This window comes from Drosophila elegans, unplaced genomic scaffold (genome assembly GCF_018152505.1).
Source record: "Drosophila elegans isolate 14027-0461.03 unplaced genomic scaffold, ASM1815250v1 contig_183, whole genome shotgun sequence".
Taxonomy (NCBI): Eukaryota; Metazoa; Arthropoda; class Insecta; order Diptera; family Drosophilidae; genus Drosophila; species Drosophila elegans.
In genome coordinates, this window is record NW_024545550.1 from 13,314,782 (window position 1) to 13,328,045 (window position 13,264).

General features: G+C 49.0%; 6 protein-coding genes across 7 annotated transcripts; 2 read left to right on the top strand and 4 right to left on the bottom strand.

The window, feature by feature from the left end:
• Positions 1 to 95: 95 nt before the first annotated feature.
• LOC108141458 (serine protease grass-like) lies at positions 96 to 1,454 on the bottom strand. Its single transcript, XM_017264863.2, has 4 exons — positions 1,214 to 1,454; positions 1,106 to 1,145; positions 868 to 1,046; positions 96 to 667 (listed from the first exon to the last, which is right to left on the bottom strand). Exons 1-4 carry the CDS (start codon positions 1,437 to 1,439, stop codon positions 264 to 266), a joined length of 849 nt encoding a protein of 282 aa, XP_017120352.2. The 5' UTR covers positions 1,440 to 1,454; the 3' UTR covers positions 96 to 263.
• A 422-nt stretch (positions 1,455 to 1,876) lies between these two features.
• LOC108141461 (serine protease grass) lies at positions 1,877 to 3,024 on the bottom strand. The gene is made up of 4 exons (XM_017264866.2): positions 2,723 to 3,024; positions 2,617 to 2,656; positions 2,384 to 2,559; positions 1,877 to 2,329 (listed from the first exon to the last, which is right to left on the bottom strand). Exons 1-4 carry the CDS (start codon positions 2,946 to 2,948, stop codon positions 1,929 to 1,931), a joined length of 843 nt encoding a protein of 280 aa, XP_017120355.1. The 5' UTR covers positions 2,949 to 3,024; the 3' UTR covers positions 1,877 to 1,928.
• On the bottom strand, positions 3,006 to 4,646 carry LOC108141459 (serine protease grass). 2 transcript variants are annotated; one of them, XM_041707725.1, is made up of 5 exons: positions 4,398 to 4,646; positions 4,291 to 4,336; positions 3,785 to 3,963; positions 3,341 to 3,726; positions 3,006 to 3,044 (listed from the first exon to the last, which is right to left on the bottom strand). In XM_041707725.1, the coding sequence occupies exons 1-5, from the start codon at positions 4,609 to 4,611 to the stop codon at positions 3,021 to 3,023; spliced, it is 849 nt and encodes a 282-aa protein (XP_041563659.1). In that variant the 5' UTR covers positions 4,612 to 4,646; the 3' UTR covers positions 3,006 to 3,020. The 2 variants fall into 2 exon arrangements, with proteins under 2 accessions (XP_041563659.1, XP_017120353.1); XM_017264864.2 differs by lacking the exon at positions 3,006 to 3,044 and having other exon boundaries at positions 3,213 to 3,726.
• Positions 4,647 to 5,422: 776 nt separating this feature from the next.
• Positions 5,423 to 7,308, top strand: LOC108141445 (protein Cep89 homolog). Its single transcript, XM_017264844.2, has 3 exons — positions 5,423 to 5,900; positions 5,955 to 6,467; positions 6,526 to 7,308. Exons 1-3 carry the CDS (start codon positions 5,571 to 5,573, stop codon positions 7,246 to 7,248), a joined length of 1,566 nt encoding a protein of 521 aa, XP_017120333.1. The 5' UTR covers positions 5,423 to 5,570; the 3' UTR covers positions 7,249 to 7,308.
• On the bottom strand, positions 7,272 to 12,932 carry LOC108141444 (importin-11). Its single transcript, XM_017264843.2, has 2 exons — positions 10,678 to 12,932; positions 7,272 to 8,491 (listed from the first exon to the last, which is right to left on the bottom strand). Exons 1-2 carry the CDS (start codon positions 12,823 to 12,825, stop codon positions 7,358 to 7,360), a joined length of 3,282 nt encoding a protein of 1,093 aa, XP_017120332.1. The 5' UTR covers positions 12,826 to 12,932; the 3' UTR covers positions 7,272 to 7,357.
• LOC108141448 (chymotrypsin-like protease CTRL-1) lies at positions 8,942 to 10,649 on the top strand. The gene is made up of 4 exons (XM_017264847.2): positions 8,942 to 9,194; positions 9,251 to 9,296; positions 9,355 to 9,536; positions 9,748 to 10,649. The coding sequence occupies exons 1-4, from the start codon at positions 8,987 to 8,989 to the stop codon at positions 10,143 to 10,145; spliced, it is 834 nt and encodes a 277-aa protein (XP_017120336.1). The 5' UTR covers positions 8,942 to 8,986; the 3' UTR covers positions 10,146 to 10,649.
• Positions 12,933 to 13,264: the final 332 nt, after the last annotated feature.

Genomic DNA, 13,264 nt, shown 5'->3' on the forward strand with positions numbered 1-13,264 from the left:
AAATCATTATACAAAAAATACAGTACACACATTGGCATATTTGCTGGAATTCTTTAAACAACACAGTAGAATGTTACAAGGGAGACATATTGACATATTGTAATATTATTGGTTTATTTCCTTTTCACCTTATTGAACTTAGAGTTACTGCAGATTTGAAAAAATGTCTGCATTAAACGGTTTATTTTTGTTTTTTAAATTAAAACATGACCAAGTCCAACTATACTTATAAGCAATTTTAAGATTTTTTTGCCACATTCAATTTAATGGATAGAATCATGTGCCCGCATCGTCTGCTGGATCCACCGAATGTAATTCGGCACATACGTGTAGATGGCTGGACTCCTGCACTGCGTTGGGCCGAAGCTCACGATGCCCAGCTGCACGTAGCGGTTGACTCCGTCGATGTCCAGTTTGGTCACCAGCGGTCCGCCGGAGTCACCCTCACAGGTGTCCGTATCGTCAAACCCTGCGCAAATCTGGTTATCCGTGACTGGCGCTAGCAGGGCCCTTCGGCAGTAGTTGCTGTCATATCGGGTGAGCACCGTGGTCTGGAGCACAGTGGCATGCTGGTTAAATGTGGTTAATCCCCAGCCGAAGGCCTGGAACTCACGCACATAACTCGCACTTGCCGGATTAAGAAGCAGGCATATAGGCTGGATGTGTTCTGGGGAATGGATTACCTATTAGCAAACAAGAAGGAACGAACGCTCTAGTCGAGTGCCCCGTCTTTTAGGTACCATTTTCTCAGCTAACTAATTTCAGTAAAAATATTCCCTACTGGCTTTTTGTCTTGACCAAGAATATATAAACTTTCACCTATAACTAATTTTTCATGCATCTAAACGAATTCAATATGCAACCCACCATTAAAATTGATGCTTCTGTGTAGTTTGAGTAGACCTATGTCGTGTGCCAAAGTTATGTTATTGAAGTGCCGATGCCTGAATGCAGCTATAATGTCGTATTCCTCTGATGCTGGATTGCAAATAGATCCCTGACAGTCCCGAATCGTTGTGATATCGTGTTCTCCTAGGCGCACCTTCCTGAATCGCAGAAGGGAAAGCAATGCAAAGAAGGCTTTTCTTAATGGATGTGTACTTACAGATTTCTCAAAAGGCAGTGGGCGGCCGTTAGAATGTATCCTAAAATTGCATAATGATACCCAATCAGCACACGATAATAAATACTGTTATAATTTTAGGTTACGAACTTGAGCTGATGATCGATCCACCGCCATGAAACTTGTTGTTGTGAGTTAAGTACGCCATAAACGGTGCCGATCTAAGAACTGCTTCTTTTCCGTTCGTGATCCTGGTCCCCAAATAGGACTCATAGGATACCCCGCAGATGGGGTTCAGGAAGTGGGCTGCCTCCGTCTTCTGCTGTTGGAGGATCAGACAGACACCAATAACAATCCCCGCCGATAAAGTTAGCATTTCGAGAGACGATTTCTCAGTTACTGAACTCATTGCAACTGGCGGTTCTGGTTAAATACCAGCACGAAGCTGTGCTTATCAGCTCACAAATAGCAAGCTGCAATTCCTTGGAACTGCATTACTTTAACTTCTTTTCTGATACTCATGTGTTTACAAATTATTTTGTTTACAAGATAATAGTAGTCAGGACTTATAACTGTTAAAACATTCATTATGTATCAAAGATTGGCGACCTTTCTACTTAAAAACTATACATTTATGTAACTCAAGGACAAAGGCTTGGACTTGAAGTAAAACACACACCAAATAGCCGATCGTTGAAATCGCTAATTAACTAACTAACTAACAGATGGGAACTATACCTTCGCATACGTGTTCAGCCAGCACTGATTGCATAAGAATATAGATCTCAATAGGATCGAAAAAGCATACCACGATTGCTTTCAAAAGAATTGTGTCATACAAAATATAAATCAATAATTATTTTAGCTAATATCCAAATCTCTGCATAGCTTGTTGGATCCATTGAATGTAGTTTGGCACAAATGTATAGACTCCCGGACTTTGGCAATAATCCTCGCCGTAACTCACAATGCCCAGCTGCAGGTTTCGGGCATGTCCGTCGTAGTTCACCTTGACCACCAATGGACCCCCGGAGTCGCCCTTGCAGGTGTCCGAACCCAGGAGCCCCACGCACATCTGATTCTGGGTGACTGGGAGCAGCGGAAGCCTTCTTTGGCAGTAGCTATTGGCGTACCAGGCTAGCCTCGTGGTCTGGAGCACGGTGGAGGAGTGCTGGGTGGCGGTTCTGCCCCACCCAAAGGCCTGCAACTCGGTCGCAATGGGAGTGGCCGCCGGGTTGAGGAGCAGGCAGATGGGTTGGATGTGAACTGGGGAGCCGGGTAGTTAAAAGCATTCGATACACGTATTAGTGTCATACCCACCATTGAACACGATGTTTCTGGTCAGTTTGAGCAGAGCTATGTCGTGGGTTAAGGCTGCACCGAAGGCTCGGTGTTTGGTTGCCGCCTGGATGTCGAACTCCTCAGCAGGAGGATTGCAAGTCCCCCGCTGACAGTCGGGATTCGTGGTACTATCGTGCTCTCCCAGGCGAACCTTTCTGAATGAAAGCAAACATACCAAGAAGGGTTCTTTATTTCGCAAGAGGGATACTTACAGTTGGGGAACCATGCAGTGAGCGGCCGTAAGGATGTATCCTGAAAAGGGAGAAAGATCAAATTTAGTCCACAAAAATGACAATGAAGGGCATTCAAAATACAAACTTTGGCTAATGATCGTTCCGCCACAATGGAGGCTGGAGTTTAAGACCAAATACGCCATAAAAGGAGCTGACTTAATTCTCGCTTCCGTTCCGCGAACTATTCTAGAAGACACATGGGACTCATAGGACAACCCGCAGTTCGGGTACAGGAAGTAGGAACCGATCACCTCCTGCTGCTGGAGGATCAGGCAGATGACGATGACTAGCCATGCCGATAAAGTCATCATTTCAACGGATTCCTGGCTACTGAACTCATTGCAGCTGACGTTACTCGTTAAATGAGATTCAAGCTAACCTTATCAGCGATGCAATTCGATGGAATTCTATGGAACACACAGGAAGAAATTCTGTTGTTGTTGTGGAGACTACAAAAACAGCAGCAATCTCTTAAAAGAGGTGCAAGCCATAGACCTCTTCTAACACTAATGCCACAATTGAAAATGTTTCTCTTTGTAACTCAAGGGAGTTCCTTAGTGAATTAAACAATGAGATTTTGACTGGTAAGAAAAGTTTTTGTAATGATCCAGTGATCCAAACCCTTTTCACAGTAATTGTTAAAAATACTTGGCTATTAAGTTCTCGGCATTCTTGGTGCCGCCGTATCGGTGTTCATCCTCACCACGGTGGCGATCCAATCGGCGTAGTGCATCACGGACGTGTAGACCCCGATGCCAGTGCAGTCCCTGCTCCCATAGCTGACCACTCCGAACTGGGCGGCTCGGACCATGCCCATGTGGGTCACGTTCCGGATGAGCGGTCCGCCGGAGTCACCGTTGCAGGTATCGCCTTCTCGGCTGCCGGCACAGAATTGGTTCTCGTGCACCAGCCTGGTGAAAGATTCCCAGCAGCGCTCGTTATTGAAACGCTGCAGAACCACGGTCTTGAGTGGACCCTTCTTTCGGTTCGATTTGGTCTCGCCCCAGCCCATGGCCACAAACCACTCAAGTCTCTCGAAAGCGGGCTTCTCCGAGGTGTCCAGGATGATGCAGATGGGCTTAATGTGTCCTGCAAGCAAGAAATTCATTAGTATTGTTGCACAAAAGTGTTGACTCTCCAAGCCCACTTTTATACGTGACCGCTCGATCAAGGCGAAGGAGAGCGATGTCGTGCAGGTTTCCCTCCTCAGAAAACTTTCCGTGCCGGATGCCCATGTCTACATTGAACTCCTCGGTTTCCGGTATGCAGTCTTCATTAACGCAGTCCACTGTGGTGGTTTCATCGTACTCTCCAAGGCGAACCTTTCTGTTCAAATCAAATCATATGTAGATAGAATTATAAGTTTCACTACTCCTAAACTGAAACTAGAGGTCTTTAAGACTGAAAACATTTTAAAAGCATTCGTTGTTTTCGTTAAAAATTTGCTTATTTTATTATCTTGAAAAGTTTTATTACATTTTTAAATTTTTTTATAACATAAACTGCAAGTTGTCTTTAAAACAAGAATAAATAAATAAGCTACAATTCCTAAATTTATTTAATGAGCTTTCGATTATAAATCTTATCATCTTCTTTATTACAATTTTTTTAGTCATTGTTTTTTTTAATTTTCCTAAATAAGAACATACTTACACTGCCATTCCTTCATTAACACAGTGCGCTGCAGTGAGGACAAAACCTGTCGGTAGAATCTCAGTAATTATCGATCGATAAGAAAACCTTAAGCCACAAATACTTACGGCGGGTGATGAGGGATCCTCCACATATTAGTTCAGTGGAGGAGTGAATAAAGGCCATCCATGGGTTTGAATTTATTATCGCGTCCTGACCACCTGCAACTCTTAGGGTGACGCCGCCAGCATAGCCGCAGTAATCTTCCAAATATTCAGCAGTGACCGAAAGGCCGAAAACCCAGATGGCGAGTGCTGCGATCGCTACTATAACGCCCCTCATCTAAACGGACTCATCGACAACTGATGAACAGCGCGACGGCCAATCCGCATAATATATTTACAGATTATCTCTGAAACGGACCAATTGTCGAAGAAACACAACGCTTAAATACCCTGACAGACACTTTTTTATAAAAGCAGATGACAATTCATAATTATAAAAACACACATTTTTAAATGTCTTTAAATGAGTAATTTAATAAACACACGATTTTCAATATTACTTCAATAAAACAGCGAATTCAGCAAAAATATGACAAGCACGAATGTTTTTGAATGATTAAAAGCGAACCTTATCAAATCACAGACTCATAAAAATAATAATTGAGGTCAAAAGATGTTCTAGATATATGTATATATATATACTATATATTTTATATTAAATAGCTTAAGACTCACACAATTGTTATTAATGCACAATTTCTGATAATGTATAAAAAATTGTTGTATAAAAACGATGTTATCAGTGAACACTTGAATTCCCCATAAAACAGACACATCAGCCATCTCACGCTCTCGAAAATACCCTAAACGAGGAATTGGATTTGGTATATTAAGATTAGAAAGTGGATTTCACTGGAAAGTAATTTTACTTAAACGATGAAAAACCACATAGCGATGGGATATCCTTACTTTCACTGACTAGTAATAAGTACAACAAATTAGTTACAATTTGAAATGGTTGAACGTTTTAAGGGAGTGAAGTACCTTATAGTAGAAAGTACTAAGTACTGAAAATTATTTCAAAATAAATATTATTTATAAAAAAAAAGTAATGAAATTTCAAATAGAGTACCTCGGTGCTGGTATCCCCATAAGTCATATTATTGTTTCCAATCCTTAGACAGGTGAGTAATTTTCTTCCAAAAGAGGTATCGATACAGGTTCTTGTGTGGGGGCGGGTTTCCCGTTCCGGAAGAGGGTGGCTGAAAAACAGGGTCAAACACCCGACCGGAAGCCATGGCAACGCGGCCAGGACACGGGTTTCTGGAAGGGGTGTGGTTTCGGCTTTGTTTACAAGCAGTCCGGGCAGAAAGTGTCAGGACTGGAGCGAGCACAGCTGTCACAATGAGCACGCGGAATATGATGATCACGGACTTGGATCAGCCGGATCCGGAGGAGCAAAAGCAGCAGCCCAAGCGGAACCGGAAGGTCCTTCAGACCCTGTCGGGCAACTTTAACCGTCGTTCGCGCAGCGTGGAGGCGGAACTGAAGCAGCAGCGACAGCAGGACAACTCGGGCACCAACGGGCACAAGGATCGCCGGAAGGAGCGCTCCTTCCATACGCTGGTAAGGCACCCAATCGATGATGCCCTGATGACCTGCCCCTAAAACCTGATACAGTTGCAGGCCAAGGAACAGCAGTTGGAGCAGCTCGTCCAGCGGTTGGCCACTCTGCATCGGTACAATGACCAGTTTGCCAAGGAGAACGAGCAGCTGCGCCAGGATAGTGCCCAGCTGGAGCGGCGTTTGGCCGAGACGGAGCAGCAGGTGGCCAGTTGCTCTCGCTGCCAGCAACTCAACCAGCGTCTGAGCACAGTTCTCGCCCAGAATCGCACCCTGGCCAGCGATGTGGACATGCTGAAGACGCTCGTCTTCAGGTTGAATGTGCAGATCGAAAGCTACCAGGATCAGAGGCGCCACGGGGAGGATCTTCCTGCGGGAGGAGGAGCAGCCAAAGCAGCCAGTTCTACATCGGCATCCTGTCTGCCATTGCCCACGCACACGCTGGGTCCACTTCTGCAGGCCTACGACGAGTCCCTGAGGGACAAGGATGCCCTGTTGGCTCAGTTCAACACGGAGTTTGAGCACTTCACAGGGGAACTGAAGCGCGCTCTGGAGGAGAATACCAAGTTGGTGAGCGGGTTAATGCAAATTTCTTACCAAAAACCCATTTGAACACAGTCGCCCCCAGCTGCAGTCCCAGGAGCAACTGCGTCGCGATCTCGGCGGCTGGCGCGAGGAGCGTGTGTGCCTGCAGGCACAGTTGGGCGTGTGCCGCTCCAAGGCGGAGGCCCAGACCCGCAAGACCGATTTGGCCAAGGAGAAACTGGTGGAGGTGATGCACTGCTACGAGCAGCGCACTCAGACGCTGCTCCTCGACATGGACCACTTGCAGGCGGCCTATGCCCGCACCAAATCGGAATTGGCCGCTCTCAAAAGTGCTCCAGCAGCAGCAGCAGCAGCAGCAGTTCCAGTTGCTCCAGTTGCTGCCCCTGTGCCCGCCGAATCGGAGGCACTGCTTCAGTGCAAGGCCCTGCTCGAGCAATTGCGCCAGGAGCACGCCAGGGAGCAATCCTCGCTAAAAGAGCAGCTGCTGGCCACCACTGCCAGGGCGGCTTCACTCGTCCGCAGCACGGAGAAGGCCAAACATGGCCGGGATCGGCTAAAGGCTCGTCTGAGGATGGCCTTGCAGTGGGCTCAGAAGCTGGAGGCCGGGCAGGCGGAGGTGCGGGACACCTACGAGGCAGTGCGCCGTTTGGAAGTGCTGGTCCAGCACAAGGAGTCGCAGCTGCGGGGATTGCACGCCCGGAACGCCGAGGAGCTGGACAAGTTGCGCCACAAGCTGCAGCAGAAGGACGAAACCATTCGAACGCTGCTCCGGGGGAAGATGGAACGGAGACCAGCGGTGGACTAGGCCACCGAAACTAAAGCATACGATTTTTAACAATTAAAAATATATAATTTCAATACAAAATACATTAATAACTTAGCGTAGAAAGCTTTTGAAGCACAGCTGTCCGGGATCAGCCGGACTCCACCTGCTCGGCGAGCGTGTCGTCCGCAGTCGCTCCCGATCCCGATCCTGATCCCGACCCAGAGCCGGATCCCGCGCACACCACGCACGCCTTGGGCACCGTCTGCTCTATGTACATGGTGATCCGCTCCAGCACCTCGGGCACCACGGAGCACATAAGCTGCTCGTAGCGCTGGGCGCCCAGCTGGGCCTGCAGCGACTGCAGCTGCCACTTGAGATACTCGGTGAGCGGGATCTTGTAGACGGGGTCCTTGAGCACCAGCTGCCGATGGCGGTCGTCGTGGTAGGTCTTGGCCGGAAAGCCCTTGGCGTGGAAGTCCTCGCTGACGCCGCCGCCGCCGCCACTGCCCAGCTGCTGCTGCAGTTCGTCCAGCTCGTGCTCGTCGTGGATGACCAGCGAGTCGTAGAAGCGGGGCGTGGTCTTCGAGGCGCCCTCCTCGGCGGCAGCGTACTGCTTGTCCATCACCTCGCCCAGCGTCTCGTCCACCAGCTGCAGGATGTGGGGCAGGCGGGCCAGCAGCAGCTCGTTGCTGCCGAAGATCGAGGCGAAGGCCAGGCAGAATAGCTTGCGCTTCTCGGCGTGCGTGTCCGGCACCATGGGGAACATCTCGATCCACACGTCCAGGATGCGGGCCAGGGCGTCCGCCTGGGGCAGCTGCTGCACCACCGACATGAAGACGGACTGGTCGATCAGCAGGGTGCGGGCCACGATGGTCAGGTACCATCCCATGGTCATCGGGTACTCCTGCTTGAGGTACACCTGCTGGAAGACGAAGGGCAGTGCGGGCCGCACCAGCCGCAGTCCCATCGTCGCGTCCGTCTTCAGGCACGTCTCGAAGATGCGCAGCATGGCGATGATGCCCTCCACTCGAATGTCCTCGAAGGAGCGCACGCAGTACGCCACGAATCCCTCGCCGTAGCGGCTCAGATAGGCCTGCGCGTCCAGCAGGATGTAGGCGTGGATCAGCTGGAGCACGGTGCGCAAGTTCTCCGACGACATCTCGATGATGGGCAGCAGGTGGTCGCACAGCGCCAGCAGCTCCGGCGTCAACGCAGTCGAGTTCCCAATCACCGCCAGCCAGAGCATAATCCCGTCCTCGATGAGGTAGACATGTGAGTGTTGCTGTGGGTGAATCACAGTTATTTACCGGTATTTTCAAGGACAAAATCTATTTTAAATATTAACAAGGCCATAAATCGATTTATTTTTATTAAACTCCAAAGACACACCATTATTTCTTAAATATAATCGTTAAAACTGAGACATAAACAAGAAAGGCAGCAATAAAGAAAGTATTGTGGGCTAAGATCGTTTCTACACATAAAGTAAAAATAAACAACAGACAGAAATAAATTATAAGTAATAATTGTGTACTAAATAATATCACACCTATACGTTGTAGTTTCATTTCTATCAACGGATATTTTCTATTGCCGCTGAGAAAATTGTAGTACTCATTGCAAGGGTATACAAAACTGATAGGTAAATTATTATCAAATTTTTTGAACATACTTAGCACCCTCCCAGAAGAAATAAATATATTTAGTTGTTATGAGTGTTTCTTGCGTGCGATTTAATAGGAGCTGAACAATCAGAGGCGATGAACGTAATGCAAAGATGCTATCAGAGTGGATTTTTGTTCTCTGCTGCCTTATAAGTCTAAGACAGGGACTAGGAGCCCAGTTTTTGGAACCTAATTGCGGAATCCCCTCGTCGACAAGTAGAATTCATGGAGGTCAAAATGCAAAAATCGGCGCGAATCCGTGGATGGCGTATCTGAAAATTAACTCGACTCTAGCTTGTGCCGGCACGTTAATCACCAAAAGTCGGTAATCGGAAAATGTTTCGAATCTTTAGTTACGGAAAATCCTCTTTTTCTAGGGTTTGTGCTGACTGCAGCGCACTGCCTGAAATTCCGCAATATAGAGTAAGTACAGATTACCAATTAAAGGTGTGCCTCAACCCATAGATATCCTTTAATACAGAATCGTTTACCTTGGGGTATACGATACAATGGCATTGAAAGATAGCAGAGAGCGTGTTTGCATAGCTCCGTGCGAGGAGTACGGTGTTGACTTGATCTTGAAACATAAATTGTATGGCGAAGAACCAGGCGAAAGCTACGACATAGGTTTGCTTAAACTTAACAGAATTGTCGAATATAAAGGTAGGAAAAAATATCTCTGAATGGATGTGTTTAAATACATTCGGTTTCATTTCGGTTTTTTTTTAATACATTTTTTGAAAAAAAATATATATTTTTGTTTTTAATTTCTGAATCGAAAAGACTTCAAATATAGGATATAAAATTGCAAGATTTGACCTTACTACCATTTATGATCTTCACATCTGGATGATAATATCAATCTACCTTGCAGTTTACATTAGAGCGGTTTGCCTGCTCCTGAATCCCGCCCATGCCGCCGAAAGTCCCACCTTCGAGGTCACGGGCTGGGGCAAAACCGACCGCACGAATTACCCCACTGTCCTGCAGACAATAATCCTTTCCAGGCTCGACCCAGGCGAGTGCGAGCGGTACTTAGAGACTCCTGTGGAATGGGGTCAGATATGTGCGGGTCGGACGAATGGGGACACGTGCAATGGTGACTCTGGCGGTCCACTAGTGCACAAAATGTCAAAAGGTGAAATCACCCGCACCATTCAGTTCGGAATCGTGAGCTTTGGCCACTACGAGTGTCGAGGCCCAGCCGTCTACACAGATGTCCTAGCCCTAACAAAGTGGATCCTGGGTGTCATTCGCTGGTATGGAAACTAAGCAGTGTGATTCTAAAAGTCTTATCTATCTTGGGAAATACACAATTCTTGGGAACTAACGACCTCTGTCATTCATTAAGCTTTAAAATGACACGAAAACATTATTTCGTTGCTTTATACTGATAACCTAGACATTGAAATATTTTTATTTTAAAAATCAATTACGTAAATTCCCAAATTCAACTGTTGTTGCTTGATTTTATTAAGAGGATCTTATAATGAGAAAAGAAATCTATTTATATATCTAAATGCCTATTTTTGCATTCTAAATTTTAATGATTTTTTTGGTGACATAAATTGTAATGTTCAAAACTCAATTTAGTTGTGCATACAGAAACACTTTAAAGTTCTTAAAATGAACGGACTTTTACTGATTATAATTACGATTTGAACCCAAATTGAAATGGATTTTTGTTAAAAAAAAATAAAAAACGAAATAATTTAATAAAATCCTAATAGAATGAAGTGAAAATTAAACTCTTAACTGTTTAAGAAACCCTTACTCAATGTCAGTAAGTAAATCCACCGCTCACCTGAAGGTCAGTGCTCAACTCGATGACGCTGTAGAGGAAGGGCTTCATGGGCTCTGGAACATCACGGATGGTGCGGACCAGCTGCTCGAGGGTGCCGATGATGGCGCAGCGCAGCAGATCGTACTCCTCGCTCTCGCGCCACAGGAGCGGCAAATAGGCGATGAACTGCAGCGCCTGCGGCTCTATATACTCACTCATCTTCTCCACGAGCAGCGTCATCGTGCCCAGCACCACGATCTTGGTGTCGCACTCGGCGGCCTCGTGGAGCAGCAGAAAGAGGGCCTCGAAGAGGGACGGGAAGTAGGGGTGGAAGGCCTCCGGCATGAACTCGAAGTCGTCGATCAGCAGGTTCAGGGTCCTGGCGGCAGCCAGCCGCGTGGGCATGTCCTCCTGCGGACGGAGGAGGTGCAGGCAGGCCTCGTAGGCCAGGGGACGAAGCTCCCGGGGCAGCTGCACGCCCACCCAGTGGCCCACCAGCCAGATGATGCGGCGACGCAGGATGCGGAAGTTGGGCGCCTCCACGCGCAGTTCCGCCAGCAGCTGTGACGTGAGCCAGGCGCCAAAGTCGAGCTTGTTGAAGAAATGGAAGGCGGCCTGGCCCACGGCATTGTAGATGGCGTCCTTCAGCAGGATGGCCTTCAGATCGGACTCGGGGGTGAGCTGCAGCTGCTGGGCGCGCCTCACAAAGCGGAGCACCTCCTGGATCATCACCTGCGAGTGCTGCGTGAAGCAGGTGAAGTAGAGGGTCTCCACGGAGGGCCGCAGCGCATACTTCCAGGCGTCGCCACCGCCGTCGTCCTGGTCATAGCCCTCCGGGTCCTGTTGCCACTCCTCCAGCTCCTGCTGGGTGAGCAGGAAGTAGTGCGTCACGATCTTCTCGCAGATGTACGTGACTCTCTCCGCCGTGAAGAACTTGGCGTGGCTCTGGGCGGCACTGGCCAGCAGCTCATCCTCTACGGAGGCTGCGCCCTCGGGCGGGGCACTGATGCTATCGTTGCCGCTCAGCATGATGCCCTTCAGCATGTTCAGCGCCTGAATGGCAAAGTTGCTGAAGTTGATGCGATCGCCGGCGTCGAAGATGAGGCCTGTGCCCTCGTGGAACACATAATGGAAGCTGAACTCCAGGGCCACAGGTACGAACCGCGCAAAGGAGACCGAGTGCCGCTCCATCAGTTCGTTGAGGGTCTTCATCATTTTGATCACAAAGCGCTCTAGTTCGGCGAGTATCGTGGCGGTGCCGGGCGTGGCCGAACCCAACCTCAGTTCGTAGCGCAGTTCGAGGCACTGGCGAAGCCGCTGGAACAGCTGCTCCACGAAGTTCATGTGGTCGGTGGACTTGTACGGCTTGGCACAGCCGTAGACCACCAGTTTGCGCAGGGATCTCATCACTACATAGGCGCGTTGCAGGGCATTGAGAGCGAGTGCCTCCTCCTTGCGGACCAGCTGCAAAAAGCGGGCCGTGAGCGGTGCCCAGACGTCCCAGGCCAAGTAGCCGAAGATCTGTGAGCCCAGCTCCTCAAAGGCCCGCTGCTCGGCCATCAGTCGGCGGGAGGCCAAGGCCTTCAGGACATAGTGCAGGGCGATGAGGATGCGCTGCTGCAGGGCGGCAGAGTCCCCCGCCCCCGCCTCCGCGTTGCAGGCCTGCAGCTGCTTCATCAGCGTGGGCAGGAGCTCGGGCCAGAAGCGCGGGTAGTCTGTGCGGGCCAGCCGGCCCAGGAGCACGGCTATCTGCAGGGCCACCTGGGGCACCTCCTCCGCGTCGTAGTGGCGCAGCAGGACCTCCCGGATCTGCTGCTTCTGCTCGGCGGGCAGCTCCTGCCGCGAATTGGGCCGCCAGTAGCGCTCCACGCCGTTCTTCAGGTATACGGCCGCCATCCAGCGCACCTTCACCTCGGAGTCATCCGCGGAGGAGGAGGCCGAGGACTGGCCGTCGACGCCTCCAACGCCATCGCTCCGCCGCATGCTCAGCCGGGCAATTGTGGGAAAGAAGCCCGGCTGTTGCTCCCACTCGCGCAGCTGCGCCTCCGCCTTTTGGACGATCTCGTGGCTCGGATTGGTGGCCGCCTGCAGTGTCTGGGCCACCAGCTGCTCCACGGACGCACCTGCTCCCGTTCCTGAACCAGATCCTGCTCCCGTTGCCATTGCCATCTCACGACGCCTCCTCTTGCGACGCTTTCGAGGGAGGTGCGAAAATTATTGGCAAATTTCTGCGCCGCGTGCTGCTTCTTGCTTGAATGACAGTGTGACCAGCCGCGAGCGATTGAAAAAGCCATGCGGCTTGAAAAATACTGAAATCGCATATTTATGACAGCCTACTTAAAAATACTAATTCAGCTGGTCAACATAATTTGAATTTAATATTTGTTTTTGTTTTTAATTTCGAGCTGCAACAGACAAATGCTATTTGTATATTTTTCATAGTTTAAGTTTTGGTACTCCGCCGCGGAGGATTAGCCCGCCTTCTGGATGAAGGATGCGAGAGCAGTCGGAGGTTGGCTTAACTTTTAGCCGACCAGTCGGCGAGCTTGAACAATGAAACCGGGTTATTTTTTTGCGGTGGAACTCTTATTACTAACCTTAAGATGAG

Bases quoted from the DNA above. Each gene is read 5' to 3' on its own strand.
- LOC108141458 (XM_017264863.2), bottom strand. From the start codon at position 1,439: ATGCTAACTTTATCGGCGGGGATTGTTATTGGTGTCTGTCTGATCCTC. The intron at 1,146-1,213 runs GTTCGTAACCTA...ATGCAATTTTAG, and splicing joins TGGATCGATCATCAGCTCAA to GATACATTCTAACGGCCGCC. The intron at 668-867 runs GTGGGTTGCATA...TCCATTCCCCAG, and splicing joins CAGAAGCATCAATTTTAATG to AACACATCCAGCCTATATGC.
- LOC108141461 (XM_017264866.2), bottom strand. From the start codon at position 2,948: ATGATGACTTTATCGGCATGGCTAGTCATCGTCATCTGCCTGATCCTC. The intron at 2,657-2,722 runs GTTTGTATTTTG...CTCCCTTTTCAG, and splicing joins CGGAACGATCATTAGCCAAA to GATACATCCTTACGGCCGCT. The intron at 2,560-2,616 runs GTAAGTATCCCT...GCTTTCATTCAG, and splicing joins CACTGCATGGTTCCCCAACT to AAAGGTTCGCCTGGGAGAGC.
- LOC108141459 (XM_017264864.2), bottom strand. From the start codon at position 4,611: ATGAGGGGCGTTATAGTAGCGATCGCAGCACTCGCCATCTGGGTTTTC. The intron at 4,337-4,397 runs GTAAGTATTTGT...TTCTACCGACAG, and splicing joins AGGATCCCTCATCACCCGCC to GTTTTGTCCTCACTGCAGCG. The intron at 3,964-4,290 runs GTAAGTATGTTC...TGATTTGAACAG, and splicing joins GTTAATGAAGGAATGGCAGT to AAAGGTTCGCCTTGGAGAGT.
- LOC108141445 (XM_017264844.2), top strand. From the start codon at position 5,571: ATGGCAACGCGGCCAGGACACGGGTTTCTGGAAGGGGTGTGGTTTCGG. The intron at 5,901-5,954 runs GTAAGGCACCCA...AACCTGATACAG, and splicing joins AGCGCTCCTTCCATACGCTG to TTGCAGGCCAAGGAACAGCA. The intron at 6,468-6,525 runs GTGAGCGGGTTA...AGTCGCCCCCAG, and splicing joins TGGAGGAGAATACCAAGTTG to CTGCAGTCCCAGGAGCAACT.
- LOC108141448 (XM_017264847.2), top strand. From the start codon at position 8,987: ATGCTATCAGAGTGGATTTTTGTTCTCTGCTGCCTTATAAGTCTAAGA. The intron at 9,195-9,250 runs GTCGGTAATCGG...CTCTTTTTCTAG, and splicing joins CGGCACGTTAATCACCAAAA to GGTTTGTGCTGACTGCAGCG. The intron at 9,537-9,747 runs GTAGGAAAAAAT...TCTACCTTGCAG, and splicing joins CAGAATTGTCGAATATAAAG to TTTACATTAGAGCGGTTTGC.
- LOC108141444 (XM_017264843.2), bottom strand. From the start codon at position 12,825: ATGGCAATGGCAACGGGAGCAGGATCTGGTTCAGGAACGGGAGCAGGT. The intron at 8,492-10,677 runs GTGAGCGGTGGA...ATTCACCCACAG, and splicing joins AGTTGAGCACTGACCTTCAG to CAACACTCACATGTCTACCT.